The 15,330-nt window shown below is 45.7% G+C and overlaps 1 protein-coding gene across 1 annotated transcript; it reads right to left on the minus strand.

Annotated features, from left to right (window-relative positions):
* Positions 1–10,103: 10,103 nt before the first annotated feature.
* Positions 10,104–11,710, minus strand: LOC134351181 (platelet-activating factor receptor-like). Its single transcript, XM_063057292.1, has one exon. The coding sequence runs from the start codon at positions 10,653–10,655 to the stop codon at positions 10,104–10,106; it is 552 nt and encodes a 183-aa protein (XP_062913362.1). The 5' UTR covers positions 10,656–11,710.
* Between the last annotated feature and the right edge of the window lie 3,620 nt (positions 11,711–15,330).

Consider the following 15,330-nt stretch of genomic DNA (forward strand, 5'->3'; position numbering starts at 1 on the left):
TCACTGCATTGTTGGCCCCTTGGACAAATATTTCTGTAAACTTTCTTTAAAAACTCTCCGTCCCACCATCCCGCCAAGACTTCCACGTCACTCAGATTTGGTTCCTGGCCAACTTGAAGACCTTTTGCGAGTTGCACCACACTGTCTCACAGTAATCTTGCAGCTTGTAAAAGTGGAACTTTATCCATGAGTGAGGCTTGATCTTCAGCAGATGGCTACCCCTGAGCATGATTTTGATATCTTTATCCACAATGAAGACCCGAGGAAAATAAAGAGAACGCATCAGTCAAAGTAGAGAGTGGGAAGGTAATGAAGGGGAAGAGGAAGGGAGGGAGGGGAGAGGGAAGTGAAACAGGAGTAAGCAGTAGGGAATTAGGAAGGCAGGGGACAGAAGCTTTGGGCAGGAGAAGGGTGGTATTGTGCAGGAAAAGGCAAGGAATTGCAAGAAATAAGATAGAATACTTAACCACAGTACAGGTACATCGGCCCAGAATGCTGTTCTACTTCTAACTTACTCTAATATCAAGCGACCTATGTGACAGAAAGATTTCCCTCCCGGATGAACTCTATGCCTTTTATGCTCACTTTGACTGACAGAACACGGAGGCACCATTATGAGCTCCTACAGCGCCAGACGACCCAAGATTTTAGTTTCTGAAGCCAATGTGAGGGCATCTTCAGGAGAGTTAACCCACGGAAAGCATCCAGCCCAGTCAGTATACCTGGCCAACTGTGAAAGACCTATGCTCATCAACTGGCCAGAGTATTTACTGTTCTCTTTAATGGCAATCCGAGTACCCATCAGCCTCAAGCAGGTATCGATCATACCGGAGCCCAATAAGAATGAGGTAATCTTGCTCAATGACCACCATCCAGTAGTGCATACTTTCACTGGTGTTGCAACACGACAACTCCTCCAATCTGCCTACCGTCACAACAGGTCACAGCAGATGCTCTTTCATTGGCTCTTCACTCAACCCCAGAACATCTGGACAGGGAAGATGAACACATTGACTACAGCTCAGTATTCAAAACCATCAGTGCATCAAAACTAATCAGAACACTCCAACACCTCGAAATCGATACGTACTTGTGCAAATGGGTCCTCAATTTCCTCCCTTATGGAGCCCAGTCAGTTCAGACTGGCAACATCACTTGCACAATCTCCATCAACACGGGTACATCACAAGGCAGTGTGCTTAAGCCCAAACTCGACTCGCTTTGTACAACTGTGAGGCTAATCTTGCTCCATTGCTATATTCTACTTTGCTGATAACACTGATGTTGTTGGCTGAATCAAAGCTGGTGACAAATCAACATATTGGGAGATTGAAAATCCAGATGAATAGAGCCACAGCAACAACTTCTCATTGAACATGAGTCAACCAGTTCACCTCCAACACTACTCTCCTCCATCTGGTGGAACTTGTCCTCACTCTCAATGATTTCTCTTTTGGCTCCTCCCACTTCCTTCAAACAAAAGGTGTAGCCGTGGACACTCGCATGGGTCCCAGCTATGCCTGCCTTTCTCTCAGTGACGTGCAACAGTCCATGTTATCAACCTACACCAGTGTCACTCGCTGACTTTTCTTACACTACATCGACGACTGCATCGGTGCTGCACCCATGCCGAGCATGTCAACATCATCAACTATGCCTCCAACTTACACCCTACCCTCAAATTCGCCTGGTCCATTTCAGACACCTCCCTCCCCTTTCTCAATCTCTGTCTCTGTCTCTGGTGCCTCTAAAAAACCCTCTGACTCTCAGCTACCTCAACTGTACCTCTCCCCACCCTGTTACTTGCAAAAATGCAATCCCCTTCTCAATTCCTCCGACTCTGACAGATTTGCTCTCAGGATGAGGCTTTTCTTTCCAGAACGAAGGAGACGTCCTCCTTGTTCTGGGAGGGAGGTTTGCACATGCAGTTGTGGAGGGTTTAAACTGGATTTGCAGAGGGGTGGGAACCGAAGCGAAGAGGCAGAAGATGGGGCAGTTGGCACACAAGTAGAGGCAGTTTGTGGGGAGTTTTTGAGGAAGGATAAGCTGATGATGGAGCAAAGATGCACTCACCCAGATGATTTGAGATGTGTCTATTTCAGTGCAAGGAGTATCAGAAACAAGGTGGATGAACTTTGAACTATGATGTTGTGGCTATTTCACAGATGTCTCAGGGGCAAGAATGGCTGCTGAGTGTATCAGGCTTCACACATTTGAAAAAGACAGGGAGGGAGGCAAAAGAGGTGGAGGACTGCCATTGTTACTCCGGGATAGTTTTTTATACACAACCCAATAGTAACAGGGACATTGAGGAGCAGATAGGGAGGCAGTTTATGGAAAGGAGTAATAATAACGGAGTTGTTGCGGTGGGAGATTTTAATTTCCCAAATATTGATTGGCATCTCCTGGAGTGAGGGGTTTAGATGGGGTAGGGTTTGTTAAGTGTGTCCAGAAAGGATTCATGACACAATATGTAGATAAGCCTACAAGGCTGTACTTGATCTGGTATTGGGAAATGAACCTGGTCAGATGTCAGGTTCTCAGTGGGAGAGCATTTTGGAGATAGTGATCACAATTCTATCTCCTTTACCATAGCATTAGAGAGGGATAGGAACAGACAAGTTAGGGAAACGTTTAATTGGAGTAAGGGGAAATACGAGGATATCAGGCAGGAACTTAGAAGCATAAATTGGAAACATATGTTCACAGGGAAACGTAAAGAAAAAATGTGGCAAATATTCAGGGGATATTTGCATGGGGTTCTGAGTAGGTACGTTCCAATGAGATATGGAAAGGATGGTAGGGTACAAGATCCGTGGTGTACAAAGGCCATTGTAAATCTAGTCAAGAAGAAAAGAAGAGCTTACAAAAGGTTCAAAAGCTAGGTAATGACATGAATCTAGAAGATAAGACTAGCAGGAAGGAGTTTAAGAATGAAATTAGGAGAGCCAGGAGGGGCCATGAGAAGGCCTTGGCGGACAGGATTAAGGAAATCCCCAAGGCATTCTACAAGTATGTGAATAGCAAGAGGATAAGATCTGAGAGAATAGGACCTATCAAATGTGACAATGGAAAAGTGTGCATGGAACCGGAGGAAATAGTGGAGGTACTGAATGAATACTTTGCTTCAGTATTCATTACAGAAAGGATTTTGGCGATCGTAGGGATGACTTGCAGTGGAGTGAAAAGCTTGAGCATGTAGGTGTTAAGGAAGAGGATGTGCTGGAGCTTTTGGAAAGCATCAAGTTGGGTAAGTCACTGGGATCGGACGGGATGTACCCCAGCTACTGTGGGAGGTGAGGGAGGAGATTGCTGAGCCTCTGGCAATGATCTTTGCATCATCAATGAGGACGGGAGAGGTTCCGGAGGATTGGACGGTTGCAGATGTTGTGAGGGTGAAGAGCCAGAGGTCCTGGTACATATAGGTACCAATGACATAGGTAGGAAAAGGGATGAGGTCCTGAAAGAAGAATATAGGGAGCTAGGAAGGGAGTTGAGAAAAAGGACCGCAAAGGTAGTAATCTCGGGATTACTGCCTGTGCCACGCGACAGTGAGAGTAGGAATGCGATGAGGTGGAGGATAAATGCGTGGCTGAGGGATTGGAGCAGGGGACAGGGATTCAAGTTTTTGGATCATTGGGACCTCTTTTGGCGCAGGTGTGACCTGTACAAAAAGGACGGGTTACACTTAAATCCTAGGGGGACCAATATCCTGGCAGGGAGATTAGCGGGGGCTACTGAGGTGACTTTAAACTAGAATGGTTGGGGGGTGGGAATCAAATTAAAGCGGCTAGGTGTGAGGAGGTTAGTTCACAACAGAGGGATGGGAACCAGTGCAGAGAGACAGAGGGGTGTAAAGTGAGCGTAGAAGCAAAAAGTACAAAGGGGAAAAGTAAAAGTGGCAGGCCGACAAATCCAGGGCAAGCATTAAAAAGGGCTAAGAGAGTTGTAAATGAGCGCCTGAAGGCTTTATGTGTCAATGCAAGGAGCATTCGTAATAAGGTGGATGAATTGAAAGTGCAGATTGTTATTAATGATTATGATATAGTTGGGATCACAGAGACATGGCTCCAGGGTGACCAGGGATGGGAGCTCAACGTTCAGGGATATTCAATATTCAGGAGGGATAGACATGAAGGAAGGGGAGGTGGGGTGGCGTTGCTGGTTAAAAAAGAGATTAACGCAATAGAAAGGAAGGACATAAGCCGGGAAGATGTGGAATCGATATGGGTAGAGCTGCGTAACACTAAGGGGCAGAAGACGCTGGTGGGAGTTGTGTACAGGCCACCTAACAGTAGTAGTGAGGTCGGAGATGGTATTAAACAGGAAATTAGAAATGTGTGCAATAAAGGAACAGCAGTTATAATGGGTGACTTCAATCTACATGTAGACTGGGTGAACCAAATTGGTAAAGGTGCTGAGGAAGAGGATTTCTTGGAATGTATGCGGGATGGTTTTTTGAACCAACATGTCGAGGAACCGACTAGAGAGCAGGCTATTCTGGACTGGGTTTTGAGCAATGAGGAAGGGTTAATTAGCGATCTTGTCGTGAGAGGCCCCTTGGGTAAGAGTGACCATAATATGGTGGAATTCTTCATTAACATGGAGAGTGACGTAGTTAATTCAGAAACAAAGGATCTGAACTTAAAGAGGGGTAACTTTGAAGGTATGAGACGTGAATTAGCTAAGATAGACTGGCAAATGACACTTCAAGGATTGACGGTGGATATGCAATGGCAGGCATTTAAAGGTTGCATGGATGAACTACAACAATTGTTCATCCCAGTTTGGCAAAAGAATAAATCAAGGAAGGTAGTGCACCCGTGGCTGACAAGAGAAATTAGGGATAGTATCAATTCCAAAGAAGTAGCATACAAATTAGCCAGAGAAAGTGGCTCACCTGAGGACTGGGAGAAATTCAGAGTTCAGCAGAGGAGGACAAAGGGCTTAATTAGGAAGGGGAAAAAAGATTATGAGAGAAAACTGGCAGAGAACATAAAAACGGACTGTAAAAGCTTTTATAGATATGTAAAAAGGAAAAGACTGATAAAGACAAATGTAGGTCCCCTGCAAACAGAAACAGGTGAATTGATTATGGGGAGCAAGGACATGGCAGAGCAATTGAATAATTACTTTGGTTCTGTCTTCACTAAGGAGGACATAAATAATCTTCCAGAAATAGTAAGGGACAGAGGGTCCAGTGAGATGGAGGAACTGAGCGAAATACATGTTAGTAGGGAAGTGGTGTTAGGTAAATTGAAGGGATTGAAGGCAGATAAATCCCCAGGGCCAGATGGTCTGCATCCCAGAGTGCTTAAGGAAGTGGCCCAAGAAATAGTGGATGCATTAGTGATAATTTTTCAAAACTCGTTAGATTCTGGACTAGTTCCTGAGGATTGGAGGGTGGCTAATGTAACCCCACTTTTTAAAAAAGGAGGGAGAGAGAAACCGGGGAATGATAGGCCGGTTAGCCTAACGTCGGTGGTGGGGAAACTGCTGGAGTCAGTTATCAAGGATGTGATAACAGCACATTTGGAAAGCGGTGAAATGATCGGACAAAGTCAGCATGGATTTGTGAAAGGAAAATCATGTCTGACGAATCTCATAGAATTTTTTGAGGATGTAACTAGTAGAGTGGATAGGGGAGAACCAGTGGATGTGGTATATTTGGATTTTCAAAAGGCTTTTGACAAGGTCCCACACAGGAGATTAGTGTGCAAACTTAAAGCACACAGTATTGGGGGTAAGGTATTGGTGTGGGTGGAGAATTGGTTAGCAGACAGGAAGCAAAGAGTGGGAATAAACGGGACCTTTTCAGAATGGCAGGCGGTGACTAGTGGGGTACCGCAAGGCTCAGTGCTGGGACCCCAGTTGTTTACAATATATATTAATGACTTGGATGAGGGAATTAAATGCAGCATCTCCAAGTTTGCGGATGACACGAAGCTGGGTGGCAGTGTTAGCAGTGAGGAGGATGCTAAGAGGATGCAGGGTGACTTGGATAGGTTGGGTGAGTGGGCAAACTCATGGCAGATGCAATTTAATGTGGATAAATGTGAAGTTATCCACTTTGGTGGCAAAAATAGGAAAACAGATTATTATCTGAATGGTGGCCGATTAGGAAAAGGGGAGGTGCAACGAGACCTGGGTGTCATTATACACCAGTCATTGAAAGTGGGCATGCAGGTACAGCAGGCGGTGAAAAAGGCGAACGGTATGCTGGCATTTATAGCGAGAGGATTCGAGTACAGGAGCAGGGAGGTACTACTGCAGTTGTACAAGGCCTTGGTGAGACCACACCTGGAGTATTGTGTGCAGTTTTGGTCCCCTAATCTGAGGAAAGACATCTTTGCCATAGAGGGAGTACAAAGAAGGTTCACCAGATTGATTCCTGGGATGGCAGGTCTTTCATATGAAGAAAGACTGGATGAACTGGGCTTGTACTCGTTGGAATTTAGAAGATTGAGGGGGGATCTGATTGAAACGTATAAGATCCTAAAGGGATTGGACAGGCTAGATGCGGGAAGATTGTTCCCGATGTTGGGGAGGTCTAGAACGAGGGGTCACAGTTTGAGGATAGAGGGGAAGCCTTTTAGGACCGAGGTTAGGAAAAACTTCTTCACACAGAGAGTGGTGAATCTGTGGAATTCTCTGCCACAGCAAACTGTTGAGGCCAGTTCATTAGCTATGTTTAAAAGGAAGTTAGATATGGCCCTTGTGGCTACAGGGGTCAGGGGGTATGGAGGGAAGGCTGGGTTCTGAGTTGGATGATCAGCCATGATCATAATAAATGGCGGTGCAGGCTCGAAGGGCCGAATGGCCTACTCCTGCACCTATTTTCTATGTTTCTATGTTTCTATGTTTCTATGTTGTTCCCTTATTCAAGAAAGGGAGTAGAGATAGCCCAGGAAATTATAGACCAGTGAGTCTTACCCTCAGTAAGTTGATGGAGAAGATCCTGAGAGGCAGGATTTACGAACATTTGGAGAGGCATAATATGATTAGGAATAGTCAGCATGGCTTTGTCAAAGGCAGGTTGTGCCTTATGAGCCCGAATGAATTTTTTGAGGATGTGACTAAGCACGTTGATGAAGGTAGAGCCGTAGATGTAATGTATATGGATTTTAGCAAGGCATTTGATAAGGTCCATGTAAGGCTTATTGAGAAAGTAAGGAGGCAGGGGATCCAAGGGAATATTGTTTTGTGAATCCAGAACTGGCTTGGACACAGAAGGCAAAGAGTGGTTGTAGATGGGTCATATCCTGCATGGAGGTCAGTGACCCGTGGTGTGCCTCAGGGATCTGTTCTGGGACCTCTTCTCTTTGTGATTTTTATAAATGACCTGGATGAGGAAGTGGAAGGATGGGTTAGAAAACTTGCTGATGACACAAAGGTTGGGGTGTTGTGGATGATGTGGAGGGTTGTCGGAGGTTACAATGGGACATCGATAGGATGCAAATCTGGGCTGAGAAGTGGCAGATGGAGTTCAACCCAGATAACTGTGAAGTATTTCATTTTTGTAGGTCAAATATGATGGCAGAATATAGTATTAATGGTAAGATTCTTGGCAGTCTGGAGGGATCTTGGGGTCCGAGTCCATAGGACACTCAAAGCTGCTGCGCAAGTTGACTCTGTGGTTAAGAAAGTATACGGTGCATTGCTCTTCATCAATCATGGGATTGAATTTAAGAGCCGAGAGGTAATGTTACAGCTATATAGGACCCTGGTCAGATCCCACTTGGAGTACTGTGCTCAATTCTGGTCGCCTCACAATAAGAAGGACATGGAAACCATAGAAAGTGTGCAGCACACATCAAAGTTGCTGGTGAACGCAGCAGGCCAAGCAGCATCTATAGGAAGAGGTGCAGTTGACGTTTCAGGCCGAGACCCTTCGTCAGGACTAACTGAAGGAAGAGTGAGTAAGGGATTTGAAAGTTGGAGCGGGAGGGGGAGATCCAAAATGATAGGAGAAGACAGGAGGGGGAGGGATGGAGCCAAGAGCTGGACAGGTGATTGGCAAAAGGGGATACGAGAGGATCATGGGACAGGAGGTCCGGGAAGAAAGACGGTGGGGGGGGGGGGACCCAGAGGATGGGTAAGGGGTATATTCAGAGGGACAGAGGGAGAAAAAGGAGAGTGAGAGAAAGAATGTGTGCATAAAAATAAGTAACAGATGGGGTACGAGGGGGAGGTGGGGCCTTAGCGCAAGTTAGAGAAGTCGATGTTCATGCCATCAAGTTGGAGGCTACCCAGACGGAATATAAGGTGTTGTTCCTCCAACCTGAGTGTGGCTTCATCTTTACAGTAGAGGAGGCCGTGGATAGACATGTCAGAATGGGAATGGGATGTGGAATTAAAATGTGTGGCCATTGGGAGATCCTGCTTTCTCTGGTGGACAGAGCGTAGATGTTCAGCAAAGCAGTCTCCCAGTCTGCGTCGTGTCTCGCCAATATATAAAAGGCCACATCGGGAGCACCGGACGCAGTATATCACCCCAGTCATCTCACAGGTGAAGTGTTGCCTCACCTGGAAGGAGTGTTTGGGGCCCTGAATGGTGGTAAGGGAGGAAGTGTAAGGGCATGTGTAGCACTTGTTCCGCTTACACGGATAAGTGCAAGGAGGGAGATCAGTGGGGAGGGATGGGGGGGACGAATGGACAAGGGAGTTGTGTAGGGAGCGATCCCTGCGGAATGCAGAGGGGGGGGGGGAAAGATGTGCTTAGTGGTGGGATTCCGTTGGAGGTGGCAGAAGTTATGGAGAATAATATGTTGGACCCGGAGGCTGGTGGGGTGGTAGGTGAGGACCAGGGGAACCCTATTCCTAGTGGGGTGGAGGGAGGATGGAGTGAGAGCAGATGTACGTGAAATGGGGGAGATGCGTTTAAGAGCAGAGTTGATAGTGGAGGAAGGGAAACCTCTTTCTTTAAAAAAGGAAGACATCTCCCTCGTCCTAGAATGAAAAGCCTCATCCTGAGAGCAGATGCGGCGGAGATGGAGGAATTGCGAGAAGGGGATGGCGTTTTTGCAAGAGACAGGGTGAGAAGAGGAATAGTCCAGATAGCTGTGAGAGTCAGTAGGCTTATAGTAGACATCAGTGGATAAGCTGTCTCCAGAGACGGAGACAGAAAGATCTAGAAAGGGGAGGGAGGTGTCGGAAATGGACCAGGTAAACTTGAGGGCAGGGTGAAAGTTGGAGGCAAAGTTAATAAAGTCAACGAGTTCTGCATGCGTGCAGGAAGCAGCGCCAATGCAGTCGTCGATGTAGCGAAGGAAAAGTGGGGGACAGATACCAAAATAGGCACGGAACATAGATTGTTCCACAAACCCAACAAAAAGGCAGGCATAGCTAGGACCCATACGAGTGCCCATGGCTACACCTTTAGTTTGGAGGAAGTGGGAGGAGCTAAAGGAGAAATTATTAAGAGTAAGGACTAATCCCGTTAGACGGAGCAGAGTGGTGGTAGAGGGGAACTGATTAGGTCTGGAATCCAAAAAGAAGCGGAGAGCTTTGAGACCTTCCTGATGGGGGATGGAAGTATATAAGGACTGGACATCCATGGTGAAAATAAAGCGGTCCGGGGCCAGGGAACTTAAAATCATCGAAAAGTTTAAGAGCGTGAGAAAGAGTGCAAAGGAGATTTACATGGATGTTGCCTGGACTGGGGAGCATGCCTTATGAGAATAGGTTGAGTGAACTTGGCCTTTTCTCCTTGGAGCGACCGAGGATGAGAGGTGACCTGATAGAGGTGTACAAGATAATGAGGGGCATTGATTGTGTCGATAGTCAGAAGCTTTTTCCCAGGGCTGAAATGGCTAGCACAAGAGGACATAGTTTTAAGGTGCTTGGAAGTAGGTACAGAGGAGATGCCAGGAGTAAGTTTTTTTACGCAGAGAGTGGTGAGTGCATGCAATGGGCTGCCGGCGGTGTTGGCGGAAGCGGAAACAATAGGGTCTTTTAAGAGACTCCTGGGTAGTTACATGGAGCTTCGAAAAATAGAGGGCTATGGGTAACCCTGGGTAATTTCAAAGGTAAGGGCATGTTCGGCACAGCTTTGTTGGCTGAAGGGCCTGTATTGTGCTGTAGTTTTCTATGTTTCCATGTTTCTAAACCTGATCCCACCGGTCATTCACATAATTTTCAAAACAACTTGTTTTGTTGTCCGGTCTTTTATTGGTGTGGTTGCTGTTTGTGATCAAAATAGGTATAGAAGCACCCAGAGTTCCTGTCCATATTACAGCGGTAAGGATGACAGCTCTTACCACCTGCTTCGTCTGAGCTGTTTTCAGCGGCCGTGAGACAGCGAGGTAGCGGCTGAAGCTTATCAGTGACAAGAAGCAGAGAGTGCTGTAGGTGTTGATGTAAAACAGAGACCCAAAGAAACCGCACGCACGGTCGGATAATCTCCAGTTTCTTCCGTTATTGTAATAATCGACCCAGACTGGAAGAAACACAACGAACATCAGGTCCGCCAGTGTCAAATTGATCATGTAGATTTTGACTTCAGTCAGTCTTTTATTGGCTTTGTTGTATAATAAATAAAAGCATGCTACGATGTTTTCCGGAAGCCCTATAATAAAGAGAAGACTGTAGATTACAACGAAAAATCTGGGTGTAAATGCAGATGACTGGTATAATTTGTCGTTCGTGCAGGTCATGTTTGCCGCCGGTCACCCAGTGAAAGGAGCACAATTGTCTCCGTGAAGCTGCGGTAAATCCACCGATCACCTCCCTGCACTGTGCGAGATGGGTGCTGATCAAGTTTTTACTCCGCAGTTGCGTGAACAACTCCCAGATGCCGTTCTTCTACGAATGTGAATGCTTGATTGTTACTTGTATCAGTGTCCAAGCGAGTTCAGTCTCAGACCCTTCCAACTTCTCTCGTTCTGTTAGCTTGACTCCAGATGGAGAAAGTCTCGTCTTTTCAGTTACTTCTAGGACTGGAGCTAACGGTCAATAATATTTCGCAGTCCTAATACCGAATGTGAAGTGTCATAGAAACAGGAACAGAATCTGCCGCGGACTTAGGGCGTTAACTGTTCTGGTTCTTTTCGTTCCTCCCTTCAGGTTCCCTTCTCTTTGATCAGGAGGGAGGTCGAAATCTCTCACGCTTCAGTCAGAACCAAAGTTCACGTATGGCGAGACCGGCATTTCCAGGAATGGGGCGAAAGGGCCGGATCAGTTCCGGTGAGAGGTGCTGGTTTCACGCCAGCGGTAGAGACCGGACTCACCCACCCAAATCGCAGAACGATGAGGTTTGACAACGTTTCAGTCTCTCTAACTCAGTCCTTATTAGACAATCATACAGGGTGGAGGAGGACTTGCTTCCACGGGACTACTGGGCTGTCTGGCGACGCCAGTGTTGGACCCAGAGGCTCTCGCGTAGGTGCGGCAGGAGGTGGTTGTGGGTGAGGTTTTTTATGAGCAGTTAGCTGTCATTTCCCCAAGCTCAACGCCACTTCCCTGCTTTGCTTCTTAACTTCTTTCATGTCTCAATTCCCATGAAACTCTGCCTTGGGAATATTCCGCGATTGAACCCTTGGCCAGAGAACTCTGAAGATCCTCCTGTCCGCAGTGCGGCATGGCCCATGGCTGCTGAAACGCTGACCACTGGTTTAACACATCTGTCTCGAGAGGATTGTGCTTTCGGTGTGATCGCTGTTCTAAGCTCGGGAGAGGTGCCTAGTAGGAGGGTTATGTCAGTGACCCGTCCGAAGCGGTCGTCCCTATCCGGCTACTATAGACTCCTTTTTGACCAATCACTTGTAAGGGACACGCAGGAGGGCTTACATTTTTATCCAATGCCCTTGTTGTGCGACACACTGCCACAGGACTTCCTAAATCTACTCTGCCATTCAGTGTAGGGGCACATTAGTGCTGCTGCCACTTAGCTCCAGCTGTACAAGTTCAATCCTACCCTGGGGTTACCGGTGAGAAGTTGACATGTCCTACCTGACAGTGGTTCTCCAACGCTTACTCTGGCTTCCTCCCATGTCCCAAAACAGGCTGGAAGGTTAACATGGCCTCTGTAAATTGCCCCTCCATTTATAGTCGTAGAATAACACAGAAGCGGGCCCTTCAGCCCATCTAGTCTGTGCTGGACTATTACCCGCCTAGTCCCATCAACTTGCACGAGGAGCATGGCCCTCCATAGCCCTACCATCCTATCTAAATTTCTCTCAAATGTTGGAATCAGACCCACACCCACCACTTGTGCTGGAAGCTCGTTCCATGCTCTCTCCACCCTGTGAGAGAAAAAGTTCCTTTCATGTTTGCCCTAAATATGTCATCTTTCACCCTTAACTGGCGACCTCTAATACTAGTCTTACCCAATGTCAGTGGAAAAGCCAGCTTGCACTTACGTTATTTGTACCCCTCATAATTTTGTCTGCTTGCTTAAGCCCGTCACCCTCACTGGGCCATAGGACGCTCACCTGGACCATCCTTTCAGGTTGTCCCCAGGGACAGCTCATCTTCTTAGTGTATCCTTCCACTACCAGGAATGAGTTCCTTGGAGCTTCTGTAGCGCTGGGATTTTAGGAGATGAGGATGCTGGCTCCTTGCCCAACCTTCCTCCTCTCACAGAGAGTTGGGAGCATTCATAATTTTGTACACCTCGATCAAATCTCTCCTCATTCTCCTGTGCTCCAGGGAACAAAGTTTTAACCTATTCCACCTTTCCCTACAACTCAGGTCCTCAATCCTGCCAACAACATTTTAAATTTTCTCTGCACTCTTTCAGGCTTATTGATATATTTTCTGTAGGTAGGTGACCAGAACTGTGCACAATACTCCAAATTAGGAAGGTAGAAAAGAGCAACAGAGTTTACAGCACAGATATGGTTCCTTCAGCCCACAATGTAGTCTATGCTGACCATTTTGCTATGCCGCTAATCCCACTTACCCTCACTATCCTTCTCTGGCTTGCCTATTTATGGGTGTGTCTAAATGCCTCTCCAACATGATTCCACCACCAGCTCCTCTGGCAGTGAGTCCCAGATATCAACCACCCTATGTAAATTATCTTCCCATCAGATCTCCTTTAAGATCTTATCTCTCACTTTAAACTCTTGTCCTCTTATTTTGATACCCCTGTCATGGAAGGAATAATTTAACTAACTGCTCTCTCTCTGCATCTTATCATCTTGATGCCTCCATCAGTCACCCAACAGCCTTTGCTCCAGGGAAAATGAGCCCAGTCTATCCAATCTCTGTCCAGAACTGAAGCCCTCCAAACCAGGCAGCTTCCTGGTGAATCTCTTCTGTATCTTCTCCAGTGCTGCCACGTCCTTTCTAAGGTGTATTAACCAGAAACTGCACATAATGCTCCAAGCGCTTGCTAACCTATGCTTTGTAAAGTTGCAACACAATGCCCAACTCTTACATTCTTTCCCCCTACCAATGAATGCAAGCATGTTTAATGTCTTCTTCACCACATTGTCTGTCAGCATTGCCACTCTCAGTGAACAATGACCTTGGGCCCTTAGTTTATTAAAATTCCTTGGTGCCCTATTGTTTGCTTTGTGTCCTTCTCCTATTTTACCTCCCAAAATGCATCAGCACACACTTGTCAGGTTTAAATTCCATCTGACAAAGCTCTGTCCCGTTTCCTGCTGTTGCTTTAACCTTCCATGTTATTCGCAATGATTCCAACTGTCAAGGTTGTCTAATCATCCACATCCAAGTTATTTATATAATTCCAAACAAGAAACCCAGCATCAAGCCCTACAGTCACAAGCTTCTAATCAGAAAAAAAACATCCTTTTACCATCACCCACTGCTTCCTATCACCAAGGGGATTTTAGACTCCCAGGTCCAAGTCGATCCCAATCGAGATGCTGCTCGGCCTGCTGAGTTCTTCCAACAGGTTCTTTGTTGCTCCAATATTTGGTAGCATTTAACCTTATTCTTTTGCTGTAGCTGGAGGTATTTTTGTTTTTTTTTATTTTAAGACCATTATTAACATCAAGACTGCATGTATTACATTTCATGGCATCTTGCCTAAATCTTCCTTCATAGTTTTAGATTTCTAAGTCCACAGTATTTACTTTTCTTCATTTAATACATGAGTCAGCTGAAAACACTTCAACGAGCTCCTTGGGGGTTATTTTGGGAAGATATTCCACTAGTATTCTCCACAAAGTATAAATTTGTAATTATAAGAGAAGAATCATTAAATGTTTAAAAAAGCAGCACAAATAATGAAAAAAATCTACGAAAGCGGTTTTATTAAGGTAGTAATTAGCAGTTACATACTCAGTGGGCACTTCATCAGGTATAGGAGTGTCCAGACTAAAGTGACTACAGAAGTGGAACCTGCTGTGCTCTTCTCCTGCTGTTGCCCATCCACTTCAAGGTTTGACATGATCTGCATTCAGAAATGCTCTTCTGCACATCACTGTAGTCTCACGTGGGTATTTGAGTTAGTGTTGCCTTCTTGTCAGCTCTAACCTCTCTCATTAACTAGGCATTTTTGCCCACCGAGCTGGAACTCACTGGATGATTCTTTTTGTTTCTCGCACCATTCTCTGTAAATTGCCAGGAGAAAAGGAGTATCTGAGATGCTTAAGCCACTTCATCCATTCCTAACAATCATTCCACAGTCAAAATCACTTGGATCACATTTCTGTCCAATTCCGGTATTTGGTTTGAACTGAGCCTGTTGACTCTGCCTGCATGCCTTTATGTACTGAGTTGCTGCAATATTATTATCTGATTAGATATATATAGCAATGAAGTGTGTGACGATATTCTGAGTTATTCATGATGGCGTTTGACCACCCATTGTCCCTTTTCCACTTTGAAACAGAACACTTAGCCATCACGTGATCAGCTTGCTTACCAGCTCAAATATCTTCACAGACTCCCTGAACTTTACCCTCACAGGTGCCAACTTATCACTCATGTTTTCTAAACTAAGCCCATTTACTGAACTTCCAAACAAGCCATTAATTCTATCTTCAAGATCTTTAATTCTACTGGTTTCCATATTAACACCCACAGATGGTCCTCTTGGTCAAAACAACACTTCAAGTTTTGTCTCTCCACATCTCAAATTTGGTAAACAACCTCACGTTGTTTATTCTGAAATTCCAAAACCTATTGTATCAAATTAACATGTACTGTCTCAGCATCTGAGAGAGCTGTTTCTCTCAGCAAGGTCAAAGGTCTTGAAACCAATCCAGACTTCAAATTTACCTTATTCAAAGGTTCAGAAACCATACTTTTCCCAATACCGTCAATAAAATTTACCTCACCAATTCTCGTCTCATCACTAACTTTTAGAATGCTGTCTAACACAAATGACTGAGAATCCTCAATTTCCACTGGTAC

This window comes from Mobula hypostoma, chromosome 8 (genome assembly GCF_963921235.1).
Source record: "Mobula hypostoma chromosome 8, sMobHyp1.1, whole genome shotgun sequence".
Classification (NCBI taxonomy): Eukaryota; Metazoa; Chordata; class Chondrichthyes; order Myliobatiformes; family Myliobatidae; genus Mobula; species Mobula hypostoma.

Bases quoted from the DNA above. Each gene is read 5' to 3' on its own strand.
- LOC134351181 (XM_063057292.1), bottom strand. From the start codon at position 10,655: ATGACCTGCACGAACGACAAATTATACCAGTCATCTGCATTTACACCC.